Genomic DNA, 15,643 nt, shown 5'->3' on the forward strand with positions numbered 1-15,643 from the left:
AACTGGTCATACAACAAAGAGAAAACAAAAGTGAAAGCAAAAAAACAACTGGCTCTTTAAGGGAAAATCGAAAAGGCTCCTCAACAACAACTCCAATTTGACGGTCCAAAAAGCTGCCAAGACTCTTAGTCCAATCAAATAATTGTTCTATTTCCACTCTAATTTCGTAGTATTAAGGGTAGCAACAGGTCGAACTACAGAGAACCTATTAATTTTTCTACTAAATTACTTGTTATGAGTAACCAAGGGGGAGGGGGTTTGAGTGATTTGGTTTCGATTGCAAGAAATTGATTAAAATAGTAATGAAAGAACGCAGTTTGATGCTTGAGTAAATTGAAACTATTAACGAGATGAAGTGACAGAGTCGAAAGCCTACGTCGTTAATAAGCCTCGAGTCTTGTCAAAAGAAAATTTATAAATACCAAACTACTCCTATCACTACTAAAACGTAGTAACAATGATAAGTCTGAGTCGATCCACAAATAAGCGCAATTGGTTTCGTTGAGTTAATTTTCTAACTAGAGCGATAAATGGGGATTTTGGTGCGGAAGAGATAATATGTGCGGAATTGAAATAAAAAGGGTAAATGTAATCTAGAATAGGGGTTTATCTAATTTCTAGAGCAAGAGAGAGTTCCTATGCAATTTCTTTCATTAGGCACCAATTAATTACATTGAATCTATCAATCCCTCAACCCATTATAAGATCTAATAGCCCAATTAGCCAATTTTGATTAAAAATCCAAACCAACACTAATTCAGTTTAAAACTTTTCCTTCTTAGCGACATACAAGTTAAAACTAAAAAACATTAAGAAAAGGTTCAATTGTTGAGACATACTACAAACCGGAAAGTCATATCTTGTAGCATGATTTATTTGGAAAGATTATACTAGGGCATACATGAATTTGGCCAGAAAAAAGTCTAGACTCTAAACATGTGATCCTAGTACTTGCAACTAAATCAATCAATGATGCATAGGCTAGAATGATTTTGCAAACAAGAATTTCAACAAATTAATTTGTCAGAAGAAGTTATCGAAACTCCATTAAGATTAAAACAAATCCAACCAAAGAATTCACAAGATTGCAGTTAAATTAATTGGGAAACCTTCAAGAATTTAAACATAGGGCTCTTGCTCAAAGAAACTAGATAGAATTTACCTCTCAATTCATCGAAAAATCTGAGATATACATCCGTTCCATTGATTATAACCCAAAATAAAAAGCAAGACTAACCTAAAGATACTGAAAATTGAAGGGAATGGATGAAGGGTCAAGTTTTACTTCGGCCTCCATCAAATTGGCCTCCCAAATTCAACATATTTTGATCTAGTGCCGAAGAGATATATTCATAGGAAAAATCGCAGTATTGCAACACTGGCGTTGTGCATCTTCGGAGCATTGCAACGCTACACATTCTTCCTTAGAGTGTCAGGGTAGAGCATTGCAACGCTGTGACAGTGCAGTGGCAGTTTCGTAATTTTCACTTTTTTGAAGCCTGACTGCTCAAATCAATCTCACTTGACTCTAATTTCTTAGTTCTACCTCCTCGGTGCATGATACCTACAAAATAATACAATAAATACATAAAATCCTAAATTAAACTAAGAATAATAGCTCTTTTTTAGAGCTAGCATAAAGCCTACCTCCGGGTAGATCGAATTTATTCCTAGTTTGCTACTCAATCATCGATTAATCAAACAAGTGCCTCGTAATTTCAATCAGTTTTAATTTAGTCAATCTCTTCTAGAAAAGCTAGAAGGAAGTCCAATTAATCAAATTGGTTTTTGGGCTTAGGGAAAAAGCCTCCTAAACATGCAAACTAATTGGCCTTAAGATCTAGGGCAATTGCTAAGCCGAACAAAATAATTAGGAACAACCTAATTAGGTATTCAATGTGAATTTCTCCTAAATTAGATAGACGAATGTTATTCGATTGAAAAAGCCAAATTAATACACAACTCTAACTTAACTTCCGTTACTTGGTGATCTAAGAACCTAAAAATTACGAATTAGGTGTAAACCTATAACTGTGAATTAAACATGCTTGATAAATTTGTTAGATTATTTCAAACACATTCACCAAATTAATAAGATCAAGGAGAAAATTTAGTAAACAATTAAAATTACATACCACTGTTGCTCATAACCACATGAGCAAATAAATTAAGATATAAATCCTAAATTCCGAGCTAGACAATAGTACCTTAGCCTTGATACATCCTTGAATCAACCAAATAACAGTCTACCAAAGTCTAAATTGAGTAAGGAAGAAGAGATGTGGAGAAAATATTAGAGAATGGTGAGAATTCTGCTTCCAAATCGTGTTCAATCATCCCCTTGAAAAATGAGCAGTTGGGTCAATTTTAAAGAATTTATGTCGCAACGTTGCAATACTAATAGAAGTGTAGAAAATCCGCCCTCAACCAAGCACGTGCTAACACTCTGTTGGAGTTCGTAGAATCCAAAAATGATTCTGAAAACGTCTCCTAAGGAGAATTTTAACTGGGGTCTATGGAGTAGCAATGACAATAAGACTATAGTAATGTTTGTGTCGCTTATGCAATAGCTAAAGGCAAGGAAAAGTAGGTTATCGGATCTATGTTCTCTTATTCCCTGAGATGGAGTGTTTTTCCATATCGAGGAGAGTGCTAGTTTGTGAAAATATATATTGAAGAAAAATATTGTCAATGAAAAAGAATTTTCAAAGCGTCTTCAAGAGTGTCTAGACCTTATGGAATTGTTGCTTGATGTTAGGGTTGAAGGAAAATGTTGAGTTTGAGGCCTTATTATCCCCAACTGGTTCGAGAATTTGTTGTGAACTTGACCTCTGATTTTGCTGATCCAACCAGTTCTGACTTTTAGAAAGTCCATATCAGATGTCATCCTTTTGTTATATCTCCTACAATTATTGATTAGTTCTTCATAGAAATGTGTCAGAGAATGTGACTGAACAACACCCATCTTTAAGAGGTTTGAATTAACAGGGGGGGGGGGGGGGGGGGGGGGGGGGGGGGGGGGGGGGGGGGGGGCATCATCTCAAGTTTAGCCTCTCTGTTTCTCTTGCTACATTGATCTATCATATTGGAACTAGGTCTCAATTCAACTATAGTGCTTTTGTGTTGAATCAAATTAAGCGGCACATTGGGTTCAAAGCCTTTCATTTGCCTATTTATTATTTGCGTTTGATTTGTGACATTCTTCAGTCCCAGAAACCTTATTTTCTCTCTTTTACTAATCCCACTGGCTCACCACCCAGTCACTTTATCATCCATCCCAAGCTCCTGCAATGACACCATGTTCCTGATATTGACACTACTGTCATGCCTCTCCTGTTGATGGCCCCAACTGAGCTTTCATTGAATCTTCTTTTGGCAATAGTGTTCTGCAAGTGTTATTTAATGAGTCTCGAGACATTGAGGTCTTGATGCAAAGACCACAGAAAAGAAAGTTTGAAATTGATGGGGTGTTACAGGTAATGCGGGTTGTACTGTCTAGAAGTGTAGGGGCTTCTTCTTCCTAAAGGCGTGCTTGATCTTTTTTTAGCCAGAAAGGGAGAGAATTAATGGTGTTGTATTGATATGGAGGGAGCTTGTTAAGCTTGTTCTAATTTAGCTCTTGGCTTTGTTGGTTTTGGTGATGATTGTTTGGTTGTTTGTTGTCACTTGGTTTTGTGGTTAGCTGCAAATTGACCTTGTTTGTTGTTTGTTTATTTTCTGTTGTAAAGACTTCTAATCTTCTTGTTGTTACTAATGATGTTTCGACTGTATTTCGAACATCCATTATTTTGTTGGTTGGTTTTTAAATATTTTTCCTTAAAAAATATTAGCCCAAGGGGAGCTTATTGAAGATTTGTTAATTGTCTTTATATTTTTCTAAGGCGATTTCTAGTAGTGTTGCAGTTGTTAAAAATTAAGTCTTAACTCGTAGACACTGCTATTTTCTGCATAATATTTTTCTTTCCTTATTTGGAATTTATATGCGGAATATTTTTATTTTCTAATTTGGGAAATCTCAGTAGAAGTATTTTGATTGATATTTTTCTTATTTATGGTGGATCTTATTTTGACAAAAAGGAAAATATTTTTCTGAAAATTCTTTCCTTATTTGGCCACATTTTTAAAAATAGAATTTTTGCCCTCATTTAGGGTCGCCACATTTGCTTATTGTGAGGAGCAGATTTATTCTTGTTGGCCGACTTGTTCTTCATGTTGATTTGATCTTTGTTCCGTTGTGCGTATCCATTGTGTGAATCATTCAAGAACGTGAAGCTTATTCTATTTTAGTAAGAGCCTAAGGCATTATTGAAGAGAATGGATTCTCGATCTTAAGGGGAGCCTAAAACTTCAATCAACGGGAAGGATTTCTCAAGCATTATGGGGAGCCTAAGGTGTTACAAATTGAGAAGGGAGTCCCCAAGACTAGGGGACCTAAGTTCTCATGTGAAGGGAGTTCACTGAGTCACAAGAAAGATAATCAAGTTAAGAGGAGTATCTTTCGTCACTAATTTTATCACACTTAGAGAGAGCCTAAGTATAACTGAGAGAGAGTCTTATGTCTAGGGGGAGCCAAGGTGACTTCGGAGTTGAGCTCGACGTGAGCCACTATAGTAGTTGGTATATTACAGATAAGTACCATGTTATAATTGCTTGACTCTTTAATATTAGTGGATTATCTTTCCTAGACACGGTGCCCCTCGAACGTAGGTGGATTATTGTCGAACTGGTTTACCAACTTTTGTGTGTCTTTACTTGTTTACTTGTTGTTAGTAATTTTGTTGTTACATTCCTTGTCAGTTGCTTTTCGTTATTTGTATATTGAGTGAAGAAACATCCTATCATTTTTTTCAAAATAGAATAATAATAATCATACTTTTGATGGATTTTTATGACTCTTCTTGGACTAAAGTCACTTTAGTATATCATTTGCATTATGAATTTTTATAATTTTTTCAGATTATATATCATAACAATTGTAGGGGCATTTCGATAGGAAAGATTACAGATATATATATATATCTAAACTAGTGTGAGTTGCTAAAAATTTGATAGATTTTCTAATACTAACGATGACAGTAGAGATATTAGAGTAACTTGTAATCAAATGATAAATATATGATATGATAAAACTATTAAAAATATAAAGAACCATTTCTAGTGAAGCTTTTATGCGCCTAAAGACGATAAAATCATTTTTGTCTAATATTCTAATAAATTTTTACTCTAACACTAATCTTGAAACTTTTATGAAAAGTTCAAAGATAATATTACAATATTTTAAAGAACGGGTATTATGAAACATAACTGCAAAGTTCAAAAATGTCTTTATAATTTAGCCTTTTTAAATTATATATAATTTAACCTCTTATGAATGAGTTTTGCAAAAGTTTGACAGATTCACTTTCTGATTATATTGATTTTTTTCTGGAAAAAATATACTTTATAAAGGAACATGTATGTATAAAGTGTCTCGGACGAGACGAGTAACATTGAACAAGTCTCAGTTTAAGGCAATACAAGAATGAGGATAATAAACAAAAAGGGAGAATTTTGTGGCCCAAGTTGCTGCAGAGAGGGCAATGTTCTCGCAAGTACTATCGATAGAACAATTCTCGTAGTTTTCGAAGATTCAAATGTTCCGCTCCAGTCAAATATACCAAAGTGTTATGAAATTTGAGTCTAAACAGTAGATAATCGATACAAAGATTTACGTAATTTACTAACAGTATGTTAGTTACGTCCACAGATAGAGAAAGAACAATTTACTACTAAAGAAAATAATGTAAATTATAGATTAGATGCATCGAGAATTAGAGAGTTTATATACCGTATTTCTCTAAATTGTTGGTCGTTTGAAATCCCAGATAATTAACTCAAGGCATTCTAATACAAAGGACAGTAATGTTAGATTTAATAGCAAACACATTAGCTTGTATTTCAAAATTTCACCATACACAATTCTTAGTGTTGGAAGAAAAAAAGAGTTAGAAAGAACATCATAGCCAAGTACAAATGTGTGCGGGCAAGGTTCATCCATGATCATGTACTTTTCCTTTCCAAAACTACCCTTGGCAATATAACATGTGAGAGCTTACTAGAGCAACCAAGAGAGAAAGAGAAAAGCTCAAGGCAGAGGAAAGAAAAAAAAAAGTTGATCAGTTTGGTACAACAATCAACTCAAACTTAGGACAAAAAAAATGGGATTATTTCTATGTGAGAGAGAGAAGTACATTTAAATGGGGAAATATGTGGGATAAAGTTTCTAGGCACAGCAGCCTAGCTAGCTAGGCCTTGCTTTTCTAATTTTCACTATAGTTACTTTATGGTTTTGGCCACACATATGCAGCATTTCATTCAAGCAATTTTGATTCATTTTTAATGGAAGACATTGGACCTAGAGTGGAAGAGGGAGAGATTTGGTGGTGGTAGAAGCCATTTGTTTCCGTGGATATAAGTCATACTCAAAAACGCCTTCGCTTCTTCGTCCGAGAGTATTCTAGCATACTTCACTCGACCCGAGGGGGTCGCCCCAGGTCCCATGCATTTGTACTCACCGTAGTACATACTCCTGTATTCATACATTATTCGAACATTAAAGTAATAATTAGTCGACTCATTAGAATATATATCATAAGATCATGTGTGATTTTCTTTTGCTTACTTTCTAGGTTGGCTTCCATGCATTTTGTCAGACCATCCTTCTGTGTTGATGAGAGTTCCCATGTATGTGTAAGCAAAAACTACACGAGTTCTCTCTTTCCAAGCTCTTCCCAAATAAGTGTTTCCTGTTCCTGTGATGTTGCAATATGCAAATGTGAAACCACTGTCATCTGTGGCTTCTTCCCTTGCTTGAGCTGTGATTACTCCCGTGCCTTCTGCCACTGAGTTTATTATGGTTTTCTGTTACACACAGATATGAATGAAATGATCATTGCTATTACCTTTTCTTTGAAACAGAGACTGAAATAGAGACGATCTCGCAGCTAAATATATGTTTTAGTCTTCAATGTTTAGGTATTGTCGTATCATTTTCCGTACGAAAAAACTTAGTAAGGAACATGCATATCCCTTAATAACTACTGATTTGAGATGTTTTTTTCTCATACATCAAAAACGATGGAACAAATTTTCAGTTAAGGTCCTAACCATTACGTTTTTTGTTTTTTATCTTTGAAAATTAAGCATATTTCCTTTCAATTTTTTACCATGATTTACATCTTTTTTAAGTACGAGAGTTGAATTATTGGCCAAATTCTAAAAATAAAATAAATTTTTAAAAAACTACTTTTTTAATTTTTTAAAATCTTTGGCTTAGTATTTTAAAACATTGATAAAAATAGATAATAGAGTAAGAAATTTAGAAGTGAAAATAATGTTCATAAACCTAATTTTCAAAAACAAAAAACCAAAAATTAAATGGTTATCAAACATAACTTAAATTGTCATGAACTCAAGATTCTTATCAATCGGGATGTTTCTCTTCTCCTAAAGTTGATTTAATTCTTCGTCCAAATTTCTATTAATTTATCACTAAGTATTATGTCACATAAGTTTACAAATACTTTAGCAGATTTTGATTTATTTCAAAGTATAAAGAGATGTACCATACCAAGTAAAGAGATTTGCCGTTTCCAAAAATGAAGTCCACAGTGCCTTGGATGTAACAATCCTTGAAAAAATGTCTGCCTCTGTCATCGCATAAAGTATCTTGAAAGCCTATGAAATGACACTCATGGAATGCTGCCTTATCCCCAGATATCCTCATTGCCACTGCTTGTCCTCCTGTTCCTCCTAATTCGGGCATTGGAGCTGAATTCTGCACAACAAAATTTTACAACCAAACTTCATTTCTTAATCAATATAACCAACTTTTTTTATTTTATTAATGAGTAATCACCATCTCATTTCTATAATAATATAATGTTAAAGTTACAAGGACCTCATAATATTTATATGATATATAGGCTATTTCTTCTGGTGCTTTTTGCTTTTAAGATAGAAACTTATGTTTATCTAATATTGTATCAAGTTCTAAGAAGTCTAAATAGATTTTCAGTTTAAAAAGATGATAAAAAAGAGAATAAAACCCAAAAACGATGAACTCCAAAAAGAGAACATCTAGAGAGGGCGAAGATACAACGAATTACTTTTCTCAATAATTATGGGTGTGATTTGACAATAAAAATGAACAAAACTTGGGTGCTAACTGGACTGCACCTATCTTGTGCGTGCAGTTCACGTCACATGAAAAGAAATTTTGGCTTTTTCAGAAAAGTTAGGTGATTATTTTTTTTTTTTTTTTGTTAGGTAGTAAATGAGAAGTTTGTATGGAAATAGTTTCCACCAAATCATTTCCCATATAAAATCCTTCTTTTAATTACCTCTTCTATACACATATATTTTTTCCAATTTTAAGACATGACCTTTGCCAGATACTAAAAGAGTTTGCACCAAACTCGTGGCATGCTTTTAATGGTATGAAGCCAACTTTAATTCAATTCCGTTCTCTTCTTTGAACCACAGCTAGTTGGTAAATTTCTCACCTTGTAATATACCTATATGATCTAATCTTTGTTTATAAGGTCATCACACGTAAACATGTTAGGATTGGTATCAACCCTAACCACATGAGTAACTAATTCCTTTTAATGTCAGAAAATTTGAATCTCAACCCATCCCCTTCGTATATAATCTAGAAATAGATGATAAAGCCAAAGTAAACATAATTCAATTGACATACAAATGTGTTGACGACCAAAAAAGTATGTGATTCGAATCTCCCCACTCCTATTGTGTACTAAAAAAAATAGATGATAAAAACTAAGTTAAATTATAAATTTAGTCCCTATGGTTAGAAAAAAAGTTAGAATTTAGTCCTTATGGTATTAAAAGTTTGAATTTAGTCTTTATGGTTTGATAAAATCTCATAAATAGTCTATATGATTTGATAAAACCTCATAAATAGTCTATATGATTTGATAAAACCCTCACAAATAGTTCCTGCTATAGGGGCTATTTGTGAGGTTTTTATCAAATCATAAGGACTAAATTCTAATTTTTTTTTCAAACCATAGGAACAAATTTGTAATTTAACCTAAAAATAATATATCAAGTTTATCAAAATTGCAGAGTTGGTCCCTATAGTTTGGAAAAAATTAGTATTTAGTTCTTATGGTTTATAGTTCAAATTTAGTCTCTATGATATAATAAAACCCTCATAAGTTATTTCTATGAGGATTTTACCAAATCATAGATACTATTTATGATGTTTTATCAAAATATTATAACAAAATTTATCTTGTAAAACCATAGGGACTAAATTCTAAACTTTCTTCAAACCATAAACCAAAATCAAACCTATTTTCTCTTCATTTTTTACCATTAAGCTTATAAAGTTTAATCAAAATTAAGCTTATAATACCTACCTTTACCAGTTTTTATGTTTTGGGATCTTTCTAGCCAAAGTTTGAAAACAAATATATTTATATATATAGGTCTCGTTTGGTAACTATTTCGTTATTTGTTTTTGGTTTTTTAAAATTAAGCTCTCCAATTGCATCTTTCAAGTCGAATGGTTGAATTTTTAGCCAAATTCTAAAAATAAAAACAAGTTTTTAAAAGCTATTTTTGTTAGTTTTCAAACTTTGACTTGGTTTTTTAAATAATTGTAAAAAAAAAAAAAAAAAAAAAAATTGGAGGTGGAAATAATGTTTATAAATTATTAATTTTCAAAAATTAAAAAAAAATCAAATTATTATCAAAGGGGACTATAATTTTCAAAAACTTATTTTGTGTTTTTAGAATTTGGCTAGAGTAAAAGTGTTTCTTTGTAAAAACTATGGTTAAAAAATGTGGAGAAAACAACAAAAAAAAAATTTCAAAAACAGAAAATTAAATTGAAATCATTATCTGAACGGGCCTAGTAGCTCGTGAATTTATATCCCATAGTTATTATGAGACATGCAATAGATGCAAGAAAAAGCCAAGATTTCAACGTGAAAAATCATGTTTTGTACACATGAGGAATGTCATGAGTATGGAATAATTTTGATGATGAGTGAATGCATGAATTTTTTCCGTAAAATTTAAATTTTAAGGAAAAAAAAAATGAAAACTCATGCACATCATACGTTACCAAAACTTATAGCCCCCATAATTATCATTATTTACAAAACTTACCCCACAAAAATGAAAACAAGAAGAAGAAGAAATGAGAAAAACACACCACAAACGCAAGATTGACGGCAACGAAATAATCCGATTCCACCGCCACCGTCGCGCTCTTAACGGTACCGAATTCCGACGCCGTACCGTCGAACGTTATCACCGGCCGTCTTCCTTTCTGTCCATACAGCGTCACGAACGGCTTGGAAGCTTCAATCGTAATCTTCTCTCTGTAAACTCCCCCGCCGATCCACACCACCACTCGCCGCCGATTTCCAGACGGAATGCTCTCGATCGCTTTGGTGATCGTCGTGAAATTTCCTCGTCCGTCTTTTCTAACGGTGATTAGTCGGACATGGTCCTCCGCCTTCGCCAGGCGCCGGTCCAGCGCCTTGATTCCGGTTTCGTTCGCCTTACGTTCCTCGTATTCTTTCATATTGTGTGCGATCCATTGGTCGAGCTTCGATGCATCTGCCGGAATCATCTTTGTGCGAGCTTCGACGACTGCGGACAAAATAATTAGGATGATGAGTTGGAAGAGCGCCAATGAGACCGCCACCGCCGCCGGAGAAGATGAAGCAACGGTCGGCCGAGACATTCTCCCGAAAGAAAATCCCCTTGTGTGGCGTTTATTGGGGTTGGATGAAATAGGGGGTGAGAGTGTTGTAGTAGATTGTAGAATTTTATAAACGAGAGGGGTAAAACGGGAAAATAGGATTTTTATTTAAAGTCAATACGTGTTTGGTAATTTTTGGTGTTGAGAGGATGGGTATTCTTTTTTAGGGAGTCGGGGTGTTTGGAGGAAATTGGCCAAAAAAAAAATTAAAAAGTGTTTTGGAAGAGGGTTAATAAGGTTAGGTTTATAGCTCGAAAATTTTGAAAGCAAGGTCAGGATGGGTTAAGTTGGATTGAAGGAGAATTTTTAGATCCCGGGTTAGAAATTTCTTCAATCTAAATAATATTCATTCAAAAATAAATTCAATCCAACCTAATTATGAAATATTTGGGTTTGGTTAACTCGGGTTACTCGATCATTTGTTTAAATTTTTAATCTATAAAAAAGTAAAATGTTAATATGTAAATATTTGATTTCATTGTTTTCATGTATTGGATTAATAATAAAATTCAATTTCAATTTATTAAATGAAAATTTTCTTTTCAAGATGTTAAAAACAATTATTTTTAAGAGTTATTGGAGAGTAAAATTATAAAAAAATAATGAAGTTAGTAAAAATAAAATAAATATATGTATCTATAATTATATCATAAGTAAAATATATATATATATATATATATATATATATATATATATAAATTTTAAAGTTAATAGTAAGTTGGGGTTGGTTTGAGTTATTTATGTTAACCCATGATCTAACTCAACTCATAAAATTTTCATTTATTTGAATCAAACTCAATCTAAATAAGTTGATAATTTAACCCAAACCGCACAAGATGGATTGGGTTAATTAGTTTTTTCAGGTCATCGGGTTTTTTGCACAGGTTAAATTGGGTCGATTAATTTTTGCCTGAGGTTTTTTTTAACACTCCTAATACATGCATCATTCACATAAGTTAAAGTAAAATTTTAAGTCATATAAGTTGATGTGATAACTAATGTGTAAAATTTGAATATATTATGGAAAAAACTTGGATGCAGTCCGATCAATACCTAATGAGATTGTATCATGTGTCACGAAAAATTTTTAAATGGTTTAAAAAAAATTGTGTGAATAAAAGAAATGGAGAATATGGAGAAGCTGCATCCAATCATTCTCCTTATATTATTGACTTTAATAATATTTTTTAGATTACATCATGATGTATATCGTCCCGTAACTTTTACATATCGTCACATCAATTTCTATAGTTTATTTTAATGGAAAATGTGTTTTTAAAATGATTTTTTCAAGTCTATGTAGGTATAATTGAAACCTACCTAAAATATAGATATGTTATCTTTTAGAGAAAAATTCAATTTACACCCATAAATTTTAGGAGTTGTATTAACTCATATCCTCCTTCAGAATTAGTTTGAAAACTACTGTGTTAGACGATATTTAATTTTTTTCGATTAAATGACTTTTAAATTGTTATAAGAGAAATAATGTAGAACCTTTATTAAGGTTATATTTGAAAATTATTAATGCATTCAATTCTTAAATGTGTGTAGACTTCTTCAAATATTAAATTAAAAAATGGGCAAGTAGAATTTATGTATAAACAATTTTTAAAGGAATTTTTAATTGAGAGTCTAAATTGATTCGATTATAACAGTTTAGAGGTTTAATTGATAAAACTATAAGTCCCGATCTATGTTTATCTAAATAGAACTTAATTGAGAGAGTTTAAATTGATATATTTATGAAAGTTTAGAATTTAAATTGATAAACTTACTAAGTTTAGAGTATAAATTAACATTTAATTTAACCAAACAATTACAATTACTCGCATAATTAACTAGGTTGTCATATATAAAATTTTGTTAGAAAAGTTAGGTTTGCCAAATCTTAGAAAAACAAAGGTTTTATTTTGTATCCATTTCATTTTTTATTTTTTTATTTTTATTTTTAAATTAAGCATGTTTTCTTTTCGTTTTTTACCATGATTTGCATCTTTGTTAAGTATAATGGTTGAATTCTTAACCAAATTTTAAAAGCTACTTTTTTTTTAGTTTTCAAATTTTGACTTAGTTCTTTAAACCATTAGTAAAAAATAGATACCTAAGAAAGAAATTTTAAGGTAAAAGTAATGTCTATAGGTTTGATTTTAAAAAACAAAAATAAAAATCAAATGGTTATCAAACCGAATCAAAATGTCCCTCGTAAAATTTTAGAGTCCAACCACATTCTAAATCTTAGATACCAATGCCCAAATGTATATTACATTTTGTGCCAAAAGTGAGCTTAAATCAATTATAATTAACATGATCTTCTTCCCTAAAAGTTAGAGGTTCAATCCCCCATCTTTAAATTGTTGTACTAAAAAGTACACATGTGCTATATATGCTTATGCTGATTTAAGCTCTAAATAAAAAGACCATGTCAATTACACTTGATTCCCTAATCAAATTATAATAAAATCACGTATTTGAAAACTATTCTTTTAGTTTAAATTTTTTTAAAAAAATGGCTTGATTTTTAAAAATATAAGTAGAAAATTAATAACAAAAACATAGAAAAACTATGGATGGAAATAGTATTTATAAATTTAATTTTCAAAAACTAAAAGTAATGACCCTCTTTGATAACCATTTCACTTTTGATTTTTGGTTTTTTTTAAAAAAAAATTAAGCTTATAAACATTATTTTCTATACATGTCTTTATTTTGTTATCTACTTTTTACTAATGTTTCTTTTTTAAAAACAAAGGTATTTTGAAATTTGAAAACTAAAAAAATATACTTTTCAAAAAACTAGTGATATATACATATAATAATTCGACTAAGAAATAAGTGTTTCTCCTTAAAAAAAAATAAAAATACAGAAAGTTAAAAATATAATTGTAACTAAATAAAATCGAAATAATTATGAAACAGAGTCTAAGAACATGATTGTAACAACGTGGTATATATTCTCTTTTTTTTTCTTTTTTTTTTTGGTTAAATAGGATAACATATAGTTAGGGGTTGTTTTTAAATTTTTCTATTATTTAATTTAGTTTTTAAAATTTTCTATTATTTAATTTGAGTCTTTGAAAAACTGAATATTAGCATACAAGTACACCAAACGTTTGTAGCAGTTGAGATACCTTGAAATCACAAACATTGCAACAACAACCCATTAACTAATCCTCATGGGCCCTCTCTCTGCGGCCCAATTTTCCTTGTTTTTTTCTTTTGAAAATTTTAGATATTTTCTAGAAGAAAATTAAAGAGAATGGTTTTAAAGAACAAAACTACTTAAAATATTTACAGATATAGTAAAATATCGATATCTATCAATGATTGATACCGATATAGATTAATTAATGTAAGTGATAGACGTTGATAGATGTCATTGAAAGGTTTTTTGTTATAACAGTTTTCTATTTTTAGCTTTCTATTTCTACTTTGCTGAATTTAGTAAGAGTGGATTGCTATTTTTTCTCCTTTATTTTCGTGGATGTAGTTTAGCTATTATTTAAGCTTAGCAGCATTATCAATAAAAGACAGTTTGTTGTGCAATTTTTTTTGTTCTCAACATTCTGGTATCAGAGCCAAGGTGGTTTTGATTTTTCAAAGCAGCAGTCTTTGAAACTTTGCAGCAAAATGACTACGGAAGGAAATAAGAATGAAGGAAGTTTTGTACAGCCGGCAATTCCACGTTTCGATGGTCATTATGATCATTGGAGCATGTTGATGGAAAACTTCCTTCGATCCAAGGAATACTGGGAGTTGGTCGAACCTGGATATGTTGAACCAGCTAGCGAATTGTTGCAAACAAAAGCCCCGCGAAAGAAAAATGATGAGATGAAGCTGAAAGACTTGAAAGTAAAGAATTATCTCTTTCAAGCCATTGATCATACAGTTTTAGAAACCATTCTCAAGAAGAACACTTCTAAAGAAATATGGAATGCAATGAAGAAAAAGTTTGAAGGCAATGCAAGGGTCAAAAGGTCTCATCTACAAGCTCTTCGTAGAGACTTTGAAATTCTTGAGATGAAGTCTGGTGAAGGAGTGACAGAATACTTCTCCAGAGTCATGACGGTGGCAAATAAGATGCGGATTTATGGAGAAGATATGCAAGATGTGAAAGTGGTCGAAAAAATTCTACGCTCTTTAACAGAAAAGTTTAACTATATCGTTTGTTCTATTGAAGAGTCAAAGGATATCGATACTCTCACTATTGATGAGTTGCAAAGTTCTTTAATAGTACATGAACAAAAGTTTCAGCGACGAAGGGGAGAGGAGCAAGCCTTGAAGGTGACGAATGATGAAGGAAAAGGTCGAGGTCGAAGCAGCTACAGAGGAAGAGGAAGAGGAAGGGGTCGAGCAAATTTCAACAAAGCAAATGTGCAGTGTTACCGATGCCAAAACTTGGGCATTACCAATATGAGTGTCCTGAAAATAAAGAAGCAAACTATGCCTAAATCGATGAAGAAGAAGAAATGCTTCTAATGTCCTATGAGGAATTGTATGGAGTCAAAAGAGAAGATACATGGTTTCTTGATTCTGGGTGTTCTAATCATATGTGTGGTGATCGATCCAGTTTAGTGAGCTCAATGAAGATTTCCGACATTCAGTGAAGTTGGGAAACAACACTAAAATGGATGTGATGGGCAAAGAAAATGTGAAGTTGTTTTTGAATGGAGTTAATCATGTTGTTACTGAGGTATACTACATTCCAGAATTGAGTAACAATCTCTTGAACATAGGACAATTGCAAGAAAAAGGTTTGACTATTTTGATCAAGGGAAGGGAATGCAAAATATTTCATCCAAAGAAAGGCTTAATTATTCAAACAAAAATGAGCAACAACAGGATGTTTATTTTGCTAACCCA

General features: G+C 32.0%; 1 protein-coding gene across 1 annotated transcript; it reads right to left on the reverse strand.

The window, feature by feature from the left end:
* Positions 1–6,136: 6,136 nt before the first annotated feature.
* Positions 6,137–10,997, reverse strand: LOC120071713 (putative pectinesterase 63). Its single transcript, XM_039024093.2, has 4 exons — positions 10,226–10,997; positions 7,610–7,816; positions 6,662–6,900; positions 6,137–6,568 (listed from the first exon to the last, which is right to left on the reverse strand). Exons 1-4 carry the CDS (start codon positions 10,760–10,762, stop codon positions 6,376–6,378), a joined length of 1,176 nt encoding a protein of 391 aa, XP_038880021.2. The 5' UTR covers positions 10,763–10,997; the 3' UTR covers positions 6,137–6,375.
* Positions 10,998–15,643: the final 4,646 nt, after the last annotated feature.

This window comes from Benincasa hispida, chromosome 2 (genome assembly GCF_027475165.1).
Source record: "Benincasa hispida cultivar pf3 chromosome 2, pf3_genome.v1.1, whole genome shotgun sequence".
Classification (NCBI taxonomy): Eukaryota; Viridiplantae; Streptophyta; class Magnoliopsida; order Cucurbitales; family Cucurbitaceae; genus Benincasa; species Benincasa hispida.